Source organism: Onychostoma macrolepis, chromosome 17 (assembly GCF_012432095.1).
Source record: "Onychostoma macrolepis isolate SWU-2019 chromosome 17, ASM1243209v1, whole genome shotgun sequence".
NCBI lineage: Eukaryota > Metazoa > Chordata > Actinopteri > Cypriniformes > Cyprinidae > Onychostoma > Onychostoma macrolepis.
This window is the reverse complement of record NC_081171.1, coordinates 6,383,303-6,405,807: the sequence shown is the minus strand read 5'-3', so window position 1 is coordinate 6,405,807 and position 22,505 is coordinate 6,383,303. Positions and strand designations below refer to the sequence as shown.

General features: G+C 36.3%; 2 protein-coding genes across 2 annotated transcripts; one reads left to right on the top strand and one right to left on the bottom strand.

Annotated features, from left to right (window-relative positions):
* Positions 1-980: 980 nt before the first annotated feature.
* On the top strand, positions 981-16,275 carry kif28 (kinesin family member 28). Its single transcript, XM_058750384.1, has 23 exons — positions 981-1,055; positions 1,189-1,380; positions 1,607-1,810; positions 3,623-3,658; positions 3,858-4,085; positions 4,588-4,844; positions 5,566-5,677; positions 5,781-5,848; positions 5,922-6,064; positions 6,143-6,264; positions 7,356-7,446; positions 7,528-7,588; positions 7,744-7,867; positions 8,023-8,167; positions 8,503-8,612; positions 9,292-9,399; positions 10,212-10,498; positions 10,574-10,708; positions 12,083-12,249; positions 12,824-12,918; positions 13,050-13,188; positions 14,465-14,613; positions 14,729-16,275. Exons 1-23 carry the CDS (start codon positions 981-983, stop codon positions 14,885-14,887), a joined length of 3,207 nt encoding a protein of 1,068 aa, XP_058606367.1. The 3' UTR covers positions 14,888-16,275.
* A 390-nt stretch (positions 16,276-16,665) lies between these two features.
* LOC131523741 (saccharopine dehydrogenase-like oxidoreductase) lies at positions 16,666-22,330 on the bottom strand. The gene is made up of 12 exons (XM_058750385.1): positions 21,889-22,330; positions 20,482-20,594; positions 19,638-19,718; positions 19,163-19,292; positions 19,005-19,054; positions 18,744-18,874; positions 18,425-18,542; positions 18,210-18,329; positions 18,030-18,086; positions 17,835-17,946; positions 17,665-17,746; positions 16,666-17,301 (listed from the first exon to the last, which is right to left on the bottom strand). The coding sequence occupies exons 1-12, from the start codon at positions 22,085-22,087 to the stop codon at positions 17,211-17,213; spliced, it is 1,284 nt and encodes a 427-aa protein (XP_058606368.1). The 5' UTR covers positions 22,088-22,330; the 3' UTR covers positions 16,666-17,210.
* Between the last annotated feature and the right edge of the window lie 175 nt (positions 22,331-22,505).

Sequence of the window (22,505 nt, the reverse complement as noted above, 5' to 3'; positions counted from 1 at the left end):
AATCCTGGAGGAGAATGTCCGGCCATCTGTTCGTGACCTCAAGCTCAAGTGCACTTGGGTTATGCAGCAGGACAATGATTCCAAACACAGCAGCAAGTCCACCTCTGAATGTCTCAAGAAAAACAAAATCAAGGTTTTGGAGTGGCCAAATCAAAGTCTGGACTTAAATCCAATTGAAATACTGTGGCATGACCTTAAACAGTCCATTCATGCTCAAACCCTCCAGTGTGGCTGAATTAAAACAATTCTGCAAAGAAGAGTGGACCAAAATTCCTCCACAGCGACGTGAAAGACTCATTGCCAGTTATCGCAAACGCTTGATTGCAGTTTTTGCTGCAAAGGGTGGCCCAACTAGTTATTAGGTTTAGGGGGCAAGCACTTTTTCACACAGGGCCATGTGGGTTTGGATTTTGTTTTCCCTTCATAATAAAAAACTTCATTTAAAAACTGCATGTTGTGTTTACTTGTTATCTTTGATTAATATTTAAATTTGTTTGATGATCTGAAACATTAAAGTATGACAAACATGCAAAAAAAATAAGGAAGGGGGCCAACACTTTTTCACACCACTGTATGTACATTGCTTTTATAATACTACTTAAAGTGTTGCAATGTTCTACAATATTTGCCAGCCCAAGTCAAAACTGTAACCGTATGTGCAATAGCAGTAGCAGGTATGTTTGCTTTAGCAGTCACTACTGATAACCAGCAATTGTATAAACAGCTGTTGAATACTTGGACAAGGAATTGTTCATCTAAAAAGCCGCCATAATGACCTAAACAAGAAAAGAGCACTTCATCCTAGCATTTACCTCTATTATTACAGCATGGGGCTGTAGAAGTGGTCTTTAGAGAAGCCAAGGCTACTCCATTATTCATCTTGCTTGGCCCTGGTAGAAAGTAAGAGTAACAGTGCTCAGGTTTCAGCCTGTCGCTCCGTCACTCATTCTGTTTTGTGTGTCCAGCGTATCCACGTGAGCATGAGGGCGAGGGGAATGGAAATGGCCGGCAAGGACTGTGTGAAAGTGGCAGTCCGGGTCAGACCCTTCAATAAGGTTAGTACGGCTAGATTTGTGCTTGAATATGTATTTAGGTTCATTTGTAGCACTTTATTTGGAACTCCTCTTCAACAAGTTGACCATGAGATTGAACCATAGCTTTGAGACTTTAAAGCTTTTTCTCATACAGAGGGAGCGGGATGCAGGCAGTCGCTGCATTATCTCAATGACCTCCAACAATATCAGTATTCAAGACCCTCGTAACCCGCAGAACAGCCGCACCTTCACTTTTGACTACACTTACTGGTCTCACAGTGGCTTCAGTAGAAATAAAGATGGTCTGTTTGTATCTGAGGAGACAGGTGGGCGCTACGCTGACCAGGTAACACAAATCAGGTTATATAGAGGATATCTCACCTTGCATAAGAGGATGCATCTTTGTTCATGCTTACAAAGACTGTAAAAGCAATGTGCTATTTAAAATCAATTGCTGCTATATTTATTGTGATGGTGTCATTGGTTTTATGAAGTCTGATTAACTGATAGCAGCAGCTGAACTAACAGTTTCTATTTGGTTCAATCCCTCTGTTCCCTGTGGTCATTATCAGGCGAGTGTGTTTCTGGATTTGGGGCAGGGCATCCTTGATAATGCCCTGCAGGGCTACAATGCCACATTACTGGCATATGGTCAGACTGGCTCTGGGAAGAGTTACTCTATGGTCGGTTATGGTCCTAACAAAGGCCTGATACCCACCCTCTGCGAGAGACTGTTTCAGTCTGTCAGGAGCATGCAAGACAGCAGGCAGTGTCAGGTTTGTCAATTATATTTACATAACATCTCACTGTTTTGCAAAATGTACACTGCAGAGGTGGCTCAGAGGCGCTTCTGAAGTGGCATTTAGGTGTCTTTATAAAGACTGGTTAATGGTGCTCAGAGGTGGCATGAATGCATTTACACAGCAATCATAACTGCATACATTGATATTAGCTGGGTCAATGCAGGCTTAAGTCTGGCTTTAATGTACTTTTTCTTTACACAGAGTTTTGAGAAGGCACAGAGCATCCTTAACTTAGCTGTGCCTTTTGAAACAGTTTCTGAGGTTTGGCTTGGTGTGATTAGAATTATTTTCAAACCATACTCAAGACAATTGAAACTAGAGGGATAAATTACACCTCAATGATATAACCTACTGACAAATATAGTAGGTTTAACGTTCATTAGAATGAACACTTTTTGGTCAAAAAGCAATTGATTTTGTAAGTGATACATTGAATTTTTGTTGTCAAAACTGTTCACCTAGTAAAGCAAATATTTGGGCCTAAATGTAAGTACTTGAATTGCATATAAAATTTCCATCCATTTGGATTACACTCGTTTAACATAAACTAATAAATGTAATGTGATGCATATTTGTCAGTCATACATAAATGAGACAGGCAAGAAACGGATAATATTTCTGTAATAGTACTAATGAAATAAATGTGTTTTAAATGAGCTCTGAATATGGTTGTTCCACAGCTAGCCATATTTTAACAATGTCCATACTCTTTAACTGAATAGAAGTCATTTTTACAGCGATTCAGATTTATGTTGATTCTAAGCTATTTGAATAAATGTATTTTGAAAATATAATTATTTAGATAAAATCAAATAGATTTAAATAGCTAAACTATGTGGGGAAAGGATTACCCATTTCATTTATGTATGACTGATAAATTAGCGTTCATTATGTTTATTGTGTTGTTAAAACGGTTTATGTATCAAATACATAAATCTATGGTGGCCGACAGAGCTCAACGCGCTGCAAATGAAAAAACACATGCAAATAGAAAGAAACACCTGCAAATTAAGAAAACGTCTTCATCTGTTTGACAGCACATGTGCTGCAAATACTCACAACACAACCAAAAACAAAAACGCGCTGTGAAAACAGAAATGTACTGCAAAAACTCACAATACATACAAATAGGAACAAGCTGCAAATACGCACAGACTACATGGGAAATGCTTAAGGGACAAAGGGACCACCGCAACAAGTGACAAACTTGGTGGCCATATGCTTATCAATGTCTACTCTGAAAGGTGAGGTTTTTTTGTTGTTTTTTTTTAACATCCTGATCATATAATTCCTTAGCTTTTTTGGGGGGATATTATTAGCCTAAATAAGCTGATGAAATACTACACAATTGCTGTAACTGTGAAATGTAAGCTGGATACTTTTACAATGAAAAATAAATACAAGTAAAAGTGGTTACTATAGTTAAACCATGTTAAATTAACCACACTAACCTAGTTTAACCATGGTATTTGTACAACGGTGGTTATACAAATGGTAACATGGTTACTATTTTTACTATAATAAAACCATGGTTAATTTTCGTAAGCATTGTTGGGTCCCCTTTGTGGTGTGTGCTACTTGCAGTGCGTTTTTTGTTTGTGTTATGAGTATTTGGTTGTGTTGCGAGTATTTGCAGCACACATGCTGTCAAACTGATGAAGACATTTTCTTAATTTGCTGGTGCTTTTTCTATTTTCATGTGTTTTAAGTTGCAAAATAAAAATGAAAAAATACTGTTACCTATTATATTTTTTATAAGAATGAATTTTTTTTTACCATATACAGGTATTTTTCAGCATGTTGGAAATTTACAATGAACAGGTAAGAATTCAGCTTTATCTGATGCTTACGAATTACTGTTTAACTGTTCTAACAGTTCCAAAAGTTCAGTCCCCAATTAATTGGTAATAAGTGTACTGTGGATAAACCATCTGCTAATCATGACTAGCTGATATTTATAGGGTTTATGCCATGATGTAATGTTTTTCTTGACTTGTGTGGCACCCCAAACTGTGCTCAGGTTGTCGACCTGCTATCAAAAACCAGCCGATCTGCAGGTGGCCTGCGGGTGCGAGAGGACCAGCAGAGGGGTTTCTATGTGGAGGGGCTGAGACGGGTGCCCTGTGACAGTGCAGTACAGGTGGAGCAGCTGATGGAGCAGGGAACACGCACGCGCACCACTGCGGCCACACACATGAACGCCAACAGCAGTCGCTCGCACATGCTCATCATCATCCAGCTCAAACAGGTGTCGCAATGGCCAATCAGGGGCCTTTAATTCAGTCGCTCACTGAACTCATTATGAACTCTCACAAATGCTGTTATTATCGCCAATAAATTGTAGGCACAATGTAAATAAAATATATGTTGTGCAGTGCAAATGGCTTCACTGATTGTTAATGGCAGTTTTCGCATAAATGCAGAACTAACTAAAACCATAAAAAAAAATTTATTCTTGAAATAAAATGTTTAAATAAAAATGAATAAAAACTCTGAAGACACATTTAAAAAAGTAAAAAAAAACACAACAAAATGACCTGAAATGAAAATGGAAAATGCAAAAAAAAAAAAAAACTAATTCAAAATATATTAAGGAAATACAATAATATTATTTTAATGATAATAAAATAACACTGCTCAGTCCAAGAGTTCACATTGAACTGAAGTGAATGATGGTTTTATTTAGTTTCAATGATATTCAGTGTTATTTTCTCAGAGATTCTTTACTTGTATTTTTGCTGCGCTTATAGATTTTCTCAAAGGATTGCATCACCAAACAGTCCAACATTTACCTAGTGGACTTGGCTGGTAGTGAGAGACAAAGGTCATCAGGGTCAGAGGCTGACAGGTTGAAAGAGGGCACTGCCATCAATCTCAGCTTAACTACCCTCGGAAATGTCATCAGGTCAGCAGATGTATATCAAATATTTCGTCATTTTCAGTGTTGTCTATGGAAACTCTGTATATCAATCGTTCTCTTGCTGCATACGAATGCAAGTGGTGCAATGTTACTGATTGTAGTGAAAATGACCTAAGAGTACTAATATAGTAATCTTATTCAGCAGAAGCTTTAAGTTAATATACTGTAGGACTAATTAACTAATAATTTAAATTTAAGTCAATATTTCATGCCCACCAGTATTGGGGAAAGTTACTTTTAAAAGTAATGCATTACAAAATTGTGTTGCTCCATAAAAAAGTAAATAATTGCGTTATGTAGTTACTTTTTATGGAAAGTAAGTGATTACGTTACTTTTGCATTACTTTTTGTCACCTGAGCTGGGCTTCCTTATTTACTTTTAATAACAAAAAACCCAAAAGTTACATTTTTGGCAACTGTAAAGGTCCTTTCACACAAAAGAAGAAATTAATGAGCCAACACGAGGACTGGACAGCTGTCAGTGAATAAATGTGAAAACAAAATAACTTGTGTTACTTATTTGAATAAGAAACTCAGATATTTTCTTGTAAATTTAAAAGTGATGTATTAGTTACTTGAAAAAGTAATTGGATCAAGTAACTCGCGTTATTTGTAATGCATTTCCCCCAACACTGATGCTTACTTATTTATTAGGTAATTAGCCATATTACAAAACTGGTTAATTTTGACAATAATTAAGCATGACCTAAATATCCAAATACAATTTTGGGGCCACTGTAGGTTTTGTGTTTATATTTGTTTTTAATATGGTGTTATGAATTGTTTTTGCATTTATCTGTCTATAAAGTGCTCTAGCAGACATGACTCTTGGCAAGAAAGTAGTTCACATCCCTTATAGAGATTCTGTCCTCACCAAATTACTGCAGTCTGCTCTAGGTGGTAACAGTCGGACCGTCATGGTAAGATTCTGTTAAGTTTTCTCAATCTAAACTAACCTAGAACAAGGTAGTTGTGATGTTTTAAAATAATTGCATTGAAGTGTTTATTGTCCCTAATATACAGATTGCAACCTTGAGCCCTGCAGATATTTGCTATGAAGAGTCTCTTTCTACTCTTCGATATGCAGAGAGGTGGGTTCTGCAAGTTTTGCATCAGGCTGATGTACGTAATATATTCCACCAGACACATTGCCTATCTTTTCAGGGCCAAGCGGATCCAGAATAAAGCCGTGGTGAATGAGAGTCCCACAGAACGTCTGATGAAGGAACTCAAGGCAGAGAATGCAAAACTACTTCTGAGACTAAGCCGAATGGGCCAAGAAGGCCGTAAAGCTGATGATGAGACAAGTATGTAAAGTGATAGAAATACAAAGAAACTTGAAATGTAACTACATTTAATCTAATGAAACATGTTGTCTGTTGTAGAGGAGCTGCGGCGATTGTTGACACATAATGAGTTGCAGATTCGAGCCATTCAGACGTTGTGGGAACAACATCTCCAAGAGGCACTAAAAGACTGGGAGACTCAGTATGCAACTATAACACAGGTACACAAAGATGCTCTTTTACATGGTGTGACTTTAAGATTTAAAACATGAGTTCCTCACAGCAATGCTGGCAATGGGAACATATATGTGACCATGGACCACAAAACCAGTCTGAAGTGTAAATTTTTCTAAATTGAGTTTTATACATCATCTGAAAGCTGAATAAATAAGCTTTCCATTGATGTATGGTTTGTTAGGATCGGGCAATATTTGGCCGAGATACAACTATTTGAATATCTATAATCTGAGGGTGCAAAAAAAAATTTAATATTGAGAAAATCACCTTTGAAGTTGTCCAAATGAAGTCCTTAGCAATGCATATTACTAATCAAAAATGAAGTTTTGATATATTTACAAAATATCTTCATGGAACATGATCTTTACTTAATATCCTAATGATTTTTGGCATAAAAGAAAAATCTATAATTCTGACCCATACAATGTATTGTTGGCTATTGCTACAAATATACCCCAGCGACTTAAGACTGGTTTTGTGGTCCAGTGTCCCATATGATATATATTATATCAAAATATGGATTAGAGTCCATATGCAAAATGCAAATGTTGTCCAAAATCATCTTCGAAAGACCCTCTCCATAGAATATGTACAGTACACAATGCTATTTTATGTCATTTGGCCTTTAAAATCAGTAATGATACCTGATCTCAGAGAATTCACAGATCAAAATCAAACAAATTTATATTCCTTTACACTAGGCTGCAAAATCTGATCATTTTACATTCATTCAGTGTTTTGATTTGCTTTCATTTTTATATTTTTCATTTTGATTTTAATTTTATATATAAAAATAAATATATAAAAAAATAAATATATATAAATGTATGTGTGTGTGTGTGTGTGTGTGTGTGTGTATATATATATATATATATATACATAATATTTGTTCTTTTTTTAAATGTACTTTTCATCTAATAGTTATAGTTTATTTTTATTTTAATTAACAAGAAACATTTTAAATAGTTTTAGTATCAGTTAAAAAATAACAACACTTATGAATAGTTCCCCTCCAGCAATCAAGAATCCTTTCCCTCATTTATTCACCATTCTTGGAAATCTCTTCCCACTTTAGGAACGAAGGATGATGCAGATGCATCCGTACATAATGAACATCAATGAGGACGCTCAGCTGTCTGGTGTTGTGAAACTCTTCATTCAGGAAGGTGAGTTTGTCTTACAATAGTGACATTAGACCAGTTATATCCATATATTAACTGAATGCAATATATGTTTTTTATGAGAAGGTGAATGGGATATTGGTCTGGCAGACAACTCGCCCAGATCGCTCTGTATCAGGGGTCTAGGGTGAGTCAAGCAGGATTGTATCTAGAATGACTAGATTGTATCTCAATATATGCTACATATGCATCCCATAATGAACATTATGTTGTGTCTGACCATTTATTAAGTCATTTGTTTTTCAACAAATGTGAGCTGATATTTAGTTTTCCTGTTTTCAGCATTCAGGAGAAACATGCCGTTTTCTCAAACCAGCAAAGGAGGGTATCAATTACTCCTGTGTCCGGGTCAAAGGCCATTGTGAACGGAGTGCCAGTGTCTAAGAGGATAGAACTGCAACATTTGGTGTGTTTTATTGTGTGTTTAAACACTTTAAGGCATTTCTCAATTCATCATGATTTGCATTTTCAAATATGAATGAGAAAGTACATCTTTGTGTATTATTAAGTTAATATTGAACCGGTTGAGTGTCAAACTGCCTTTGTCTCTTGCTGATGAAGGATCGACTCGTCTTGGGTTCGAACGGCACTTACCTGTTCATCGGCTTCCCTTCGGAGCGCTCAGTAGAGGACTGGAGTCGTTACGATTATGATTACTTCCAATCTGAGCTGGCAGCGGCTGAGGGCTTCCACATTCAGTCTCTGTATGACGATCAGGGCCACCGTAAGTGTTGAATCCATTGAAAAGTCTATTTTTGATTAGATAGCTTTAGGATTGTTTGGATTCATCCAGTGTTATTTTAGTATTATTTATGTACTTTTATAGAATTTATCAATATTTTGTATTAGATTTCATTTGAAAATGTTCATTTTCATTTAATTTTTTATGTTTTTGTCATTTTTATTAGTTTTTGTTTTGCTCAGGCAGCATTTCAAATGTTTTAGTTTTTTTAAAAGCTAATATTTGTATTTTATTTTATTTCAGCTTTATTTCAATTAATGAAAATGATTTCCAATAGTTTTAGTTAACAATAACACCACCCACAGGGCCACACCAGCCTGACCCCAGTCTACTGGCTGTGTTTTATGACTATATAAAGCTGATGCCCATGGTGACAGAAGCTAATCAAATGAGTGAAGAGTTAAAGAAGGTGAGTACAGTGACAACACTTATGATCATGTAAAGGTTTACCAATTCATTTTGGCAAGCAATAGCTAAAAAATACCTCTTAGAATGAAATGGAGCTTAAAGGGATAGTTCACCCAAAAATGAAAAATTCTGTGATCATGTACTCATCCTGAAGTTGTTTTAAACCTGTATGAGTTTCTTTCATCTATTGAACCTAAAAGAAGATATTTTGAAGAATGCTGATACCCAAACAGTTGCTGGGATCAGAAAATGTTTGTAACATACATTCTTCAAAATATCAAATTTTAATTTAAACAGCAGAAAGAAATTCATACAGGTTTGGAAAAATGTGAGGGTGAGTAAATGATGACAGAATTTTAATTTTGAACAGAATTTACATTGCATGAACTATCCGATCAAAAGGATCACTAAAGTATAGGTTTCCCCTTAAATAAATACAAAAGTACTTTTGAAAAATACATTTAGGCCAGTCAAATGCTGCTTACTTTACTTGACTCTTATTACCTGATTCTTTCGGTTTTTGAGTGAAATATTCATTATCTGCCATTTGGCATTTCTACAACGGAAGTTTTAACTAAAAACACTAATGTATATAATATGCTGGTATAAGTTCAAGGCTTTTGTATTGTAACAAAAAGTAAAAAACAATTCACCTTTCAGTCGTGATTCTTATTTTTCAGGGAGTTGAATTCAAATTGGAAATCAAGAACCTGGCAATGTCAGACTCTAAGGGTCATGACCTGGAGAAGGACATTGCGGTGAGAGTGACATCTGTGGAGAGCAAACAGGTGAGAAATTTGTCGGCATTTGATTTAATTACAGATAAAGCTCCTTTTTGGATATGCATGACACATAATAGCAGCAAGAAGAATGTCAACAGCGAATAGTCTCTTTCTCAGAGTAGAGAAGATAGTTGGACTTCAAAAATGAATGTACAGAAGTCTTGACTGTCAACCAGTGTTTGACACAGATGTCAGCTGACGCAGTCTTCCAAAATGTAATTAGATGTTTTTGAAAACATGGGCCAGTGTAACTGAATAAGAGACTAATGAAATTACAGCATCAGATGTAGAGCCGAAGCACGAGGCTGTTGATGTTATATTATCTCAGAGCATGCACAAAAACGTTCTGACTCTCACCCGATATTAAAGGCATAGTTTATCTGAAAATACAAATTTTGTCATCATTTACTCAATCTCATGAGTTCCTTTCTTCTGTTGTTTCTTTCTTCACAAAAGAAGAAATTTTGAAGAATATTGGTAACCAAAACGTTGCTGGTAGCCATTGACTTCTGTAGTATTTTGTCCATATTATTTGTCCAACTATTTGGTTACCAACATTCTTCAAAATATCTTCTTGAAACTTATACAAGGTTTGGAAGTAACCATTTTGTAGCAATCCATTTTATTGCCCTCAAGTTCACTTTGAAAATACGAATCAAGGTTTTTTTTCGTCCTTATTTAATTTTACATGCCTATTTTCCACCCTTTCTCTGACCCTTATATTAAAACAGGCAATGCTTGCTGCTATGCCTTTCAGACTTTTCATAAAAACATGAGGTCTGTAATGATCTAAATGTCCATGCTTTTTGTCTTCTTAGGTGTGGATGTGGTCCAAAGCCAAATTTGTCAACCGTAAGTTTCTGATGGAGGAGGTGTACCAGCAGCAGGTGGTAGGAGGAGAGGGGGCAGACCGAGCTCCTCTTCCCAGGGACAGAGATCCGTTCTGGGATCCTCTGGAGCCTCTGCACCTGGGCAGCGCTCACCTGTGGCTGCAGTCCCTGGCATTTCGCATCCCTCTGGAGGAGCAGGTGGAAGTGGTGGGTCCGGAAGGAACAGAGGAGGCCATACTGCAGGCACAGCTAGTGCCCTGCAGCCCAACGGGATTGTGGGTAACATTTCTGCATTTAAATGTGTTGAAAGAATTAAATATTAGTGGTGCTGTGATATTTATATATTGTAGGCCCCTGGGTGAAGATGACATCCTTATAGACCCATCAGAGCTGCTTGGGAAACGACTGGACTTTCAGCTGGTTTTGGATCAGTGCTGTGGCCTACGCTGGGTTAAAGAGGCCCGTAACAGAGGCGTGCAGATCGGGTTAGTTTGGATCAGTGCTGGCAGTATGTAATCGAGAGTTTGTTGAACTCTTCATGAAGTATTTGTAAACATTTTGTGAAATTTTATTTCTGTTTTATATTAGAAATAAGACTTCTGCCTGCCCCAAAATTAATTTATGCATAATTTATGCATGTCCCATAATTATCATCAGATTCATCGCCAGATTAATTTGGACCTTAGTATTCTAATCAGACTAATGAACACTGCAGTGCATAAATTGTCTGAATTCATTGTCATTTTAGTATTATCTATATAGTGTTATAGTTTTTAGTATTTAATATTTGGCTTTTATTTTTATAGTTTAAGTTTTCATTTTAATTTTAGCTACATTTTTAGTAATTATTTTGTCCTTTTTATTAGTTATTTTACTATTTCTAAATATTTTTAATTTATTTCAGCTTGTAGTTTTAGTACTTTAACTTAAGATTATTTATTATTTTATCTTCTTTCAGTTTTAAACCCAAAGAATTCACAACATTTTATTATAATCATGTTCTCATTAGAATGTTATATACACGACATTCCCAATCATAGTTATTAATGTTCTGCTGTTTGAGGTGCATGCGCTAAGCTAAAAAATGATCACTGGTAAACTGAAGCGCTCTATTAACGCTCTATTAACCAAACGCATTCTATATGAGATAAATCACATATACATAAAATAAACACAATATTACAACGTACAATTGCACAAAAGGCTGCAAATGCACGAGCGAACTTAACTGTCATTGAGCTGTAGCTCCGTTGTGGGCGCACTCAACGCACGCACAAAACACGGGCGCACAAAGATTCAACAACATTATTTACAGTAATGTTCACATTATAATTTAATGTAGCCTTTATGACAGACTTGCCCTTCACATGATGCACTTAAGTGTATTGTGCTTTTCGAAGTAATTCCAAATACATTTCAAGCGTTTCAAAACCATCATGGCGAACAGCGCTCATCTGAAGTGCTCATCTGAAGTGTCTCTGAAGGAAATAATGTGGCTTTAAGATATCGGCCAAATTTTCTTATCGGGCCGATACCGATAACAGAAAAAATGACATTTATCGACCGTTACCGATATGGTGGCCGATATATCGTGCATCCTCAGCTCTGTGTTCTGTAGGGAGCATCATCATCATCATCTAATAGTGTGTCCAAAATCCTGAAATCCAGATCCTTCTGAAGGTGTTTTACTTTACTGGATTTGTTTTACATTAAGTTTTTTGATTTTGCCTGTAATATTACTGTTTTGTTCCATGCCATTTTAAATTCTGCAAGCATCAATTTCCTTGTAATGCAACTGAAGTCTAAATGAATAGCCTAGAGACCGAAGTTCAACTAAAGATTTGAACTCTGATTGACAGGTTTCAGGTGTTTGACTGTCCACAGCCTCTCTACACTCCAGCGGTGTGGCACAACGTGAACCTGCTCTTGGATCACAGAGTCCAGTTCACTGCTCTGAGAACCTCTCAGGAACTGTTCAGCTACCTTCAGAGCAATGCCCTGGTGCTGGAGCTGTGGGGCCTGCAGGGTAAAAGTCTCTGATACAAGAAATATTATACCACACCATTCAAAGGTTTGGGGTTGTAAGATTTTTATGTTTTTGAATGAAGTCTCGCCAAGGCTATTTAACTATATTATGAAATGTAATTTCTTTCTGTGATGGCAAAGCTGAATTTTTAGCAGCCATTACTCCAGTCTTCAGTGTCTGACAATATGCTGATTTGCTCAAGAAATATTTCTTATTATTATCAACTTTGAAAACACTTGTGTATTATTTTTGCGAAAACTTTGAAATATTTCAGGATTCTTTGATAAATACAAATTTTGAAAAGAACAGAACTGATCTTAAGTAGCTTTCTAAATATATTTACTGACCGTTTTAATCAATTTAATGGATAATTTAAAAGTGGCAATTTTTTAAAATTGTATTATTTTTTATTTACTGACCCCAAACTTTTGAACAGTAGTGTATGTTGAGATTGAAATAATAAAGTCATTTGATGACAGAAAATACAAAGAATCTGTAGAAGCTGTAACAAGAATCAAACCAAACCATTTGCCTTTGAGGCAATCTTAAACTTCTCCAATAAACATGTTTGTAGAAGGATGTTCTGAATTGGTCTCCTGTATGGATGGAGTGAAGATGACTCAAGAAGACAGCATTATTATTGACAAGATTAGTCCATCAGAACACTCAGTATGTATATCTTAAATAAAGTAAACCATGTATATGATGTTTCCAATAGATGTGCATTATGTTTGTTAACACCCTAAATGAACCAGAATACAAGACCTTTTCAAGTTGTATGTGCATTTATGTTTGTATAGACTGCAGAAACCAGAGGCTCTGACCTCAGCTCATCTCTCCGAACCCTTCATCAGGACTTGGAACAGCTGAGAAATGCTAACGCAGCGCTGACGAAAGAAAACAGTGCTCTGAGAGAGCAGCTCAACTCAGCCAGAAATGGTAACTACTTTCTGTTAAGTCATGCGGGATATTATTGGTCTGGGTGAAACACAAATTGGGGGCTCATCCGGGATTGAAGTTTTTTTTTTAGTTATGTTTTCGGGCTTTTATGATGTTAATGGACAGGACAGAAGAGAGATGACAGGAAAGCATTAGGAAGAGAGAGGGGAGTGGGATCAGCAAAGGACCTCGATACGGGAATCGAACTCAGGTCGCTGTGAGCACAACTGTGCTAAATATCGGCGCACTAACCACAAGGCTATCCCAAGTTTTTTGTTTTCTTTTTTCTGTATTCCATATTTTTTTCTGTTAGAATTTTTCTACATTCAGGTTTAATGGTTAGATTAAATTTTAGTAATCAAAAAGCATGTCTGATTAATTAAAATTATGAGACATATACAATATAACATCAGTTTATTAAAAGTTTAACAAAATCAACATTTTTAAGGCTCTATGCAGTGTTTTATTTTTTCCAAATTCCATTTTATTTTTCCAAAATTTTTGGATTCTGTTTTAATGGTTTAATTAAATTTTAATAATCAAAAAGCATGTCTAATCAATTTAATTCATAAAACTGTATTTAAAAATTACAATTACAAATATTACTTTTTTTGCAATAAAAGGACCCTATAATTTTATTTTATTTTTATTTTTTTTCAGACATTCTGAGTTGATTGTTTTCATTTTTCTGGATTTGTGAAATAAAACAGATTTATCAAACATGCTGCTAATCAAATCAAGGCATACAACTTTCACAATTTAATTAATCTTTTAAAATACAATCAAATGAAATTTTTTAAAAATCTTATATTTTATGGCAACAAAGATGCTGGTTTACTACTTATATTAAAACTTGGAAAAAAGTGTGATATTCCTTTACAAAATAAAATTGTAATAGAAGTGCATATAATTAAAAGTAGTGCAATCTGAACATACTTTAAGAAGAACATACATTTCTGTCACAATTCAAGTTAAACTTTTATTTTGATGGGTTTTCATGAAGACTTTGAATTTCTATGTATGTAATATTTCTGTATGAAATTTGCCAAATTCTATACTCTAAATTAAAATTTTTATGACTGGATTCTGCAATTCCATCGCATTTTCCTTATTGTGGAATCATAGAGCAGAAATGTTAAAATAGCAAGCATGAAAACATTAAAGAACACTAATATATTCACACAACAACTCAGCATTTCTTCTACAAGTGGGCCACTATGTTACCTAACATTCTCAGTTTGTAACACATTGTTATTCTCCCTTATATCTGCCGCAGGTGTGGAGAATAACCGTGGTCGGCAGGAGCGCAGAGGCAGTCTCAGACCTAGCTGTGATGCTGAGTTTGCCAAAGCTTTAAAAGTGTTCTACCACAGCATGACCTCTGTTAGGGGGCAACTTCAGCGGCTGCGCAGACACAGACCCAGTGTAAGTGTGCAAGTCCCAATCTATTAGTCATGCAATCAGCCTCTGTGATTCAGACGTGAATGTCCTTTTGATTGTACATGCTTTGACTGTACAATGTGTGTTTGTGTCTCTATAGGAGGAAGCAGACCTGCTGGGTCTCAGACTGTTTGTGGATGAACATACATATCTCCTGAAGGACTTTTCAGAACAGCTGGAACAGTGTGTCACCACTCTCAAACAGGATGTGGCTGTCATTGTGCGTCGAAAGAGAGAAAAGTCTGGAATTTGGTCCTGATACGCCTATTAATCAATCATCTTGCATATAAGACTGAATCTTGAATGAAGGTTGACAAAGTACTAGATTCATGAAAAAGACGTACTGTAGTATTTGCATTTTTTAAAACTATTAAAATTACTTTAAATTTTATTATTATTAGTCATAGCACTTGCATATTGCTCTTTTGTTGATTTCGATTGCTTCCATTGTCCTCATTTGTAAGTCGCTTTGGATAAAAGCATCTGCTAAATGTAAATGTAACTATTAATGCTCTGATCTTGACTCAGGCCTTATACCGTATATTACTGTTTACATGTATTGCTCTCAACTAAAAGACACCTGTCAGTTGGTACATTACTAAATATTAAAGGTTAAAATTAACAAATAATTTGCATACAAATATTTATGGACATTAAATGGCTCTCCTAAGAACATGACAGTGGGGAACCATCAGGAGGCCCTCAAAAATATTTTAAAACATTTAAATAAAATTTGTAAGAAAATGATGCCTTGTGAAAGTCATGGGACCTTCAAAATTTGTATTTTGATACATTTGCAAGTGTGGATAGTGTGCGGGATTTATTCTTTTTGTTCTAAAAAAATGTAAACATTAATTTAATTATTTTTTTATTTTTATTTTACAAGTTTATAATTTGACAGCGAACACTGAAAAAAATGTCTTTGAAATAAATCCTTTTAAATCTGGCTATTGAGATTGTGTTGGAATGTGAAGCTTTAAATAGAAGATGCCCAGCCCACTTTCTCTTAGAATTCTTCCGCCTCAATGCTGTCAGCACTGTGATTGGTGGTCCAGCTATAAATTACACATTACAGAGGGCCAATGAGAGACTAAATTCTAATGACAGCAAAATTGACAAGTCATTACACCTAGATGGGTGGGGTTTGATATTACTAACTTTTGTGGGGAACGACTAGAGTACCTTGTTCCCTATGGAAGAGTGGGTAACATTAGAGGGGACATTGTTGCGAATTTAATATCAATGCCATTTTCAAGATGAACCTTGAATGAAAAATTGGAGTTAATTGGAAAAGGAAGACCTACACCAGAGGCTAATTTAGTGCAGAGCTTCTGAGAGGCATTTAAGACCCAGCATTTACATGCCTTTTCAAGGTTTAATGATTTGCACTTTACTCAAATGAACTGTTTTATTTTGGTGATAACTGTGCTGTTTGCTTGTTGTTGTCCAAGGCTGGACTGGCCTTTTAAGAGCTGGAATTGTCAGAGGTAACTTTTGCAGTAGAAGTGGACACAATAAGCTAGGCTGGTATTTTACTTTTTTCCCGGACGAGGGAAGAGGGGGCTCCAAGGTTTCATAGTCAGAATTTTGTGCTATAGCTAGTAGTAAAGAGGTGATCGGTCCACGTGCCGCCTTAAGTGAGGGGCTACAGCGATGTCACGCTACATTAAAGGTATTTATTGTTTGATTTTTGTGATTTCATTGACAGAACTTGAAAGCTGAGACTTGTCACATGTTTCATGTGAAAAGAAAGAAAGCACAAAGCTTATGGCGATTCAGAAGCGTTACTAATAAGGTTTAATGAAATTTTGTTAAGTCAGGGATTTAAGAAACAGTGCTTCATCAAAATAAGCATTGGTTATAATAATAATAATAAAAAAAAATGTGCTATTGTCAACCCAGCCCTCAATTATTATTATTATTTTTTAACACAAAATTGCATGAATTGTCATGGCATACTGCATACAGTTTCACAGACTATAAAAGTATGCCGTATACTAAGCAACTACATTTCAGTTACATAATATTAGACAGAAATACAGTTTGATATGTTCTTTATTTAGTTAGAAACAAACCAGAGCAACATTCTGCAATCTTTCAAGAAACTCACAGATTCATTGGTCTCTAAAACATTTTTTTCTCTCATTTCTTGTATTAGTTAACCTATTCTGCAACAGTTACAGAATTCACAAATATAACAACTCATGATAATATTACAAAAACTAGTTCTTTCTCTTACTCAAACTATATTTCTCTCAACTCTGGGTGTGCTTTAAATATGTTTTTAGAGATGTCTGTCATATGTGAGAATTAGCATTTCTGTTAGTGATAAAAATGTCAAATTTTCAAACTTTTCAAGAGTGTTTGCTTCACACTCAAAGTGCAAATTTCTCAGCCATTTGAGCAGAGTGCATGCTAACAACCCCGTACCAGTGTACCATGCACAAGCGAGGACACTAAATCGGAAAACAGCAACACCGTAAGGAAGCTTTAAATAGCAACAAGACTTCTCTACGCTCAAGCAAGCGAATGAATAGACTGATGTTAAAGTCAAGCCGGTTGAGCCCTGTTTAATCTCTCACTTAAAGGACAGAGAACTGAATGCCGTGTTTGTTGAGGCGGTCGATGAGGGTGGTCTTGGCAAACGTCGCTCCTGGAGTGTAGACACCGCCGCTGTGGAGAATCACCCATTAATATACATTCACGAATATGCCACTTAAAAGGACAGATCACCCAAAAATGAAAATTCTGTCATCAATCAAACTGTTCCAAACCTATACGTTTCCTTCTTCTGCTGAACACAAAAGAATAATGTTGGTAACTATACAGTTGCTGGTTCCAGTTGACTTCCATAGTATTTTTTTCCACATGATGGAAGTTAATGGGGACCGGCAACTGTTTGTTTAACAACATTCTTCAAAATATCTTAATTTGTGTTCAACAGAAGAAATTCATCCACAGAACAGCTTTTGGTGAACTAACAATACAAACTGTTTATTTAGGTTTAGTTTTGACCTCCTATATGGCTGGACTCACGTTTTTGGAAGAGAATCCGATTCGTTTAACATGGTAAGAGCCGCCTGAACCATAGCGATTGGTGTGGCGACATATCCTGCCTCTGGAAAACACCACACACAAAGATTATGGATATGAGAAATATGCACTTATGTAGCTACATTAATATGAGGCAGTTCTGAATACGTTACCTGGTCCTTTGACCAGAGCGCGGATCTTGCTATTGGGTTTGCCCTCACTAGGGTCAGAACCTTCAGTGTAACCCTCTCCAAGAAAGATGAAACGGAAAGAGGAGCCCTCCATCTGCAGATATCGCATTTAAATGAAACAGATCCTACAAAATAAAGCTGATAGCTTAGATGATGATGATAATGCAAGTATAATACCTGTTTTCTAGTTGGACCTGCTTTGGAGAAGAAGCCGAATGAGAAAAACTCTGGAAACTGCAGACAAAGTATACATTTGATTACACAAGATCCATAAATTACAATGTAGGCATCAAATGCTGTTTGTTTTTGCAATATAATATAACTGTAGCTTTCACAACATGATACAGTATGTTTTACCTTAATGAGGAGATTTCTGCCAAAGCTAAACTTTACAAGGAAGAAGAACATCAATCCAGCGAAGACAAGTTTGAAAAGGTTGGAAATACCCCCAACACCAACATACGCCCCATACTGAACCTGTAAGAAACATACACAGAGTGTCAGCACATGTAATGTAATATAATATATATTTCTATATACTGCATTTTCAATTAAAAGATTGAATGACTTACCGGAGACTCATTGAGTTCTTCAGTTAAGTAGCGCTGGGTCCTTTTCACCACTGATGGGTCAGATCCCATGAAGGGAATTGCATATTGCTGCAACTCGTTACTATAAAACAGTGTGCCTCTGTAGATAGAAATTCATTTTTTGTTAAAAACATTCATGAACACATTAACATCTCAGAATATTACTGGTTTGACTATATTTTTATTTTAAAAATGCAGCCTTAAGAGACTTCCTTCAAAACATTAAAAATTCTTACCCCTCACAAAAAACCATTATAAATGGACTTCTTGAAATACAAGTTGTAATGGTTGTCGTACACACCTCCTTTTAATTTTAGCCCCCACAACAGGGAGAGGCTTGTGACCGAACTTCTTCCTGAGGCTCCGCAACTTGCTGCCGTCGGCTAAGCCATAGATGGCCGACTGCCAGGTGCCATCATGGATGCAGCCTCCCTACGAGCACACACCAGAATGTGGGTCAGCTGACACTTAAACACAAAGGCCTTTTAAAAACACAGACTATTTCAGTGTTTAGAGCTTTTAATTCGTAGGCTTTATAAGTCTAAAACTTAAGAAAACCAACCTCTGGCCCTGCACTTGCACTCAAAAAGCTCTCAACGGCTGTTAGTGTCCCTGGTAATGGAAAAAATATTGAAATGTAAATGTATATAATTAAGGATATAGTTATATCATTTGTTTTATAATAGAATAGAACAGAATAGAATTGCATCACAAACATACCTTTAAACTGGTCCCTGGTATAAACGACACCCATGTCTGCAGGAATGGAGTCAAAACCACAGCTTCCCACGATGTAGACACCCTTTTCTGCAGCCTGGTCATGGTAGTTCAGCTGCATACTCTCCAGGAACTACAGCAAATAGAACATATTCACACTCATTTCTGTATTTTGGGTTTGCACTCGAACCAAAATGTTGCAAAATGTCAAGTCAACATTAAATCAAAATAGACCGAATTTGTTCGTTTCACATTTGTGGTCTTATAATTCATCATGTTATTACAAAGAATATGTCTTCATCGTCTTTTACCAAAATAAGGCGCAAATTTTCTTTTCAATGTCACATTATGGAAGTGTCGTGAATACTTCATGTTGACTTTAATATTGTTATGACCTGTTATGATCAATGCCAATTTATGGTTTTATTGTAATTTTGATTTTGATCATGACAAAAGAACAAAGTGTCAAGAAAAGCACCTGTGGTTCTCCAGAGATATCAATGCAGTGTGCACCGTTCTCCACACACGTCTTGACAACAGGGTCACCAAAAAATCTATACTGTAAAAAAAATATAAAAGATTTGAATCCGTAATACAATCATGACACTTTCTTCAGCAGCAATTTAGCATATTAGAATGGTTTCTGAAGGATCATGTGAGAGACTGGAGTAATGATGCTGAAAACTCTGCTTTGCATCACAGAAATAAATTACAGTTATTTTAAATTGTAATATTTCACAATATTACTGTTACTATTTTTGATCAAATGAATGCAGCCTTGTTGAGCATAAAACCCACCTTACTGACCCCAAACTTTTAAACGGTAGCATAAATGAAAATTTATACAATATTGCATGTATACTAATGACTAAAAATATCTGGGGAAAAAACAATCTTTACTCCTTTAGATATGACATGACGATAAAAAAACACAATCTAAGGCTATATTCACACTAGACTTTAAGCATCTGAAATTTCTTTGAGCATACAAAACTCTTTCGCATGAGCTTGTGTTTTCAGACTCCTGCACTTGCATGCATATGAATGGAATTCAATGGAACGAAAAGTGTATTACGACCGACCCTTAATACAAGATCATCTGATGTTCAGTGTACAAACGTGATTATCTTGTTTGAAGGACGGTATTGCATAAGCACATATAGTCACATACAGTTATCAGCATGATGTAGCAAGCTGGGTAAACATTAGAGTGCTATATTGCAAAATGTCATTAATCAATAGCCTGATGTTTTATGACATATATCATATATAATATAGCTCATATACAAGGGATTCTGTGTGCTACAGTCTTGCGTACTTACAGGCCCCACACAGCTGAGCACAATAACAGCCTGTTTGCACATGGCAGCCAATGAATCCAGATCGTTGACATCTGCGATGAGAATATCTACCTCAGACTTCAGCTCCGGCTTGCCTGAGAACAAACATTTTACGATATTATTTATGCAAACTCTGCTGGGTTATGCGTCACATTTAATGCAAATTGCTGAGACTGTAAATTACTCAAGATTAGGATTTACTGCATAAATGCAAAACGGTCTAGGCCAAACTCCATGTCATAAATAATTCAGTTTGTCCACTAAGATCAGATCTAGGGATCCTAAACAGTCCTATCTTTATTCAGTGACCTGTCTGGCTAAATAAATTCTTATGGAAATCTAAATTTAACTCTGAGCAAATGTTCTGCTTTAGCCCATCGATTCAAAGCTACGTGATTAAAGGCATTGAATATGTCACTGGAATATAATTTTCCATCAGCTGTTGAGGATTAATTCAACCGTCTCCGAAGACCACCATGACCAAAGAGCCTATTGTTTAAAAAAATGCACGTAGTTTATCCAAGCTAAACAATGCAATGTCCCACACAAAGGCATTTATTAGGCAAAGCAGAACAGTATCAAGCATTAAAGAAAAACAGTTCACTACCGATTGCCACGATGTGGGTCAAAGTCAAGTCCAGTCTAATATAGTTGGGCCGATGCAACCCTTCTAACACTTTCAAATCATTGCCAAGTTTGCTGCTCCTACAGTCTATAATGCTTCCTATTGTACTTCTGCTAAAAGCATAACAAAATTGAAATGCAGATGTTTCCGATAACTCCCTAAATTTGACATCTGCTGCATTGAGAGGTCAAAGGAAAAATAAGGTTGTACAATGTAATTATTTTTATTAGGAGACATAGCATTTTAACGGATTAAATTATCTATTTTATCTCATATTTATACTTTATTTCATTTCAACACTAAACTAATTGTAATAGTTTTAGTTAACAATAATAACCTTGTCACAGTCATACTAGTTCTAGGTACATGCAAAACGAATACATATCATTCATAGACATCAATGCATGCACTCATATGAACTCAGTAATAGTTCAGATGATTTATTCTTTTGTCTTGCAACATCTATTGCATTACAAAAATACCATTGTCACCAAAAGTTGTGTCTCAACTCCCATAGTTCCTAGTTGTGACAGCAGTTGTTTCAACAGCAATCATCAAGCAATGGATGAAACAAGAAAAGAACATTTCTGAAACACTTTTTATGATTTTACAACGCTAAAAAATAACTGTACTATGGTATTTTTGCAAAAACTATGGTATTTTTGGAGCGCAAGAGTATTGAACAGTTATATCAGTTGACTAAATTCAAATGTAAGTAAGACGTTTAAAGCAAATCTGGCGTAATTGAAGGAGGCTTTACGCACTGAGAGATCCGGCGGCCTGCTCCACAACTTTCTCCAGCTTGGTTCTGTTCCTGCCGGCTACGGCCCATTTCAGACTCCCCTTGGGACCCTCGGATGCGGTGCGGGCCACCTCCTCCACCACGAACTGCCCCGTGAAACCAGAAGCGCCGAAGATGATAATATGGTAGGGCCTGCTGGATGAAGTACTGAACGCCGCCATTGCGCTGCCGAGCTGCTGATGGTCCGGACTGATACTGGAGGAGACAGACTGCGATCAGCGAGAAGAACACCTGACAGAGAACGACTGACTCGCGCTACTTCCGCTAACGCCTTCAACTCGAGGTTCATTCAAGAGCATCATCGATGTGCAGCTGTTTTATGCGCATCCTCTGAAATCATCAATAAAATGACGGAGGAAGGTGGATGTCCAGTCGAGGATTCGTTAGGTAATTGCACATAGATTTGGAAGTTGTTGCAATCCCCAAAATTACGCAGAATCATGCAAATATATTGAGTGTTGTTGACCAAATAGGAATTGCGTCGATCAAACGCATACAGTACATCTAGAACACAGCTGAGAAATACGTCACATCAGCTCGTTTTTGATTGGTGTACTCGGTTCGTAGGCGGAACAGGTT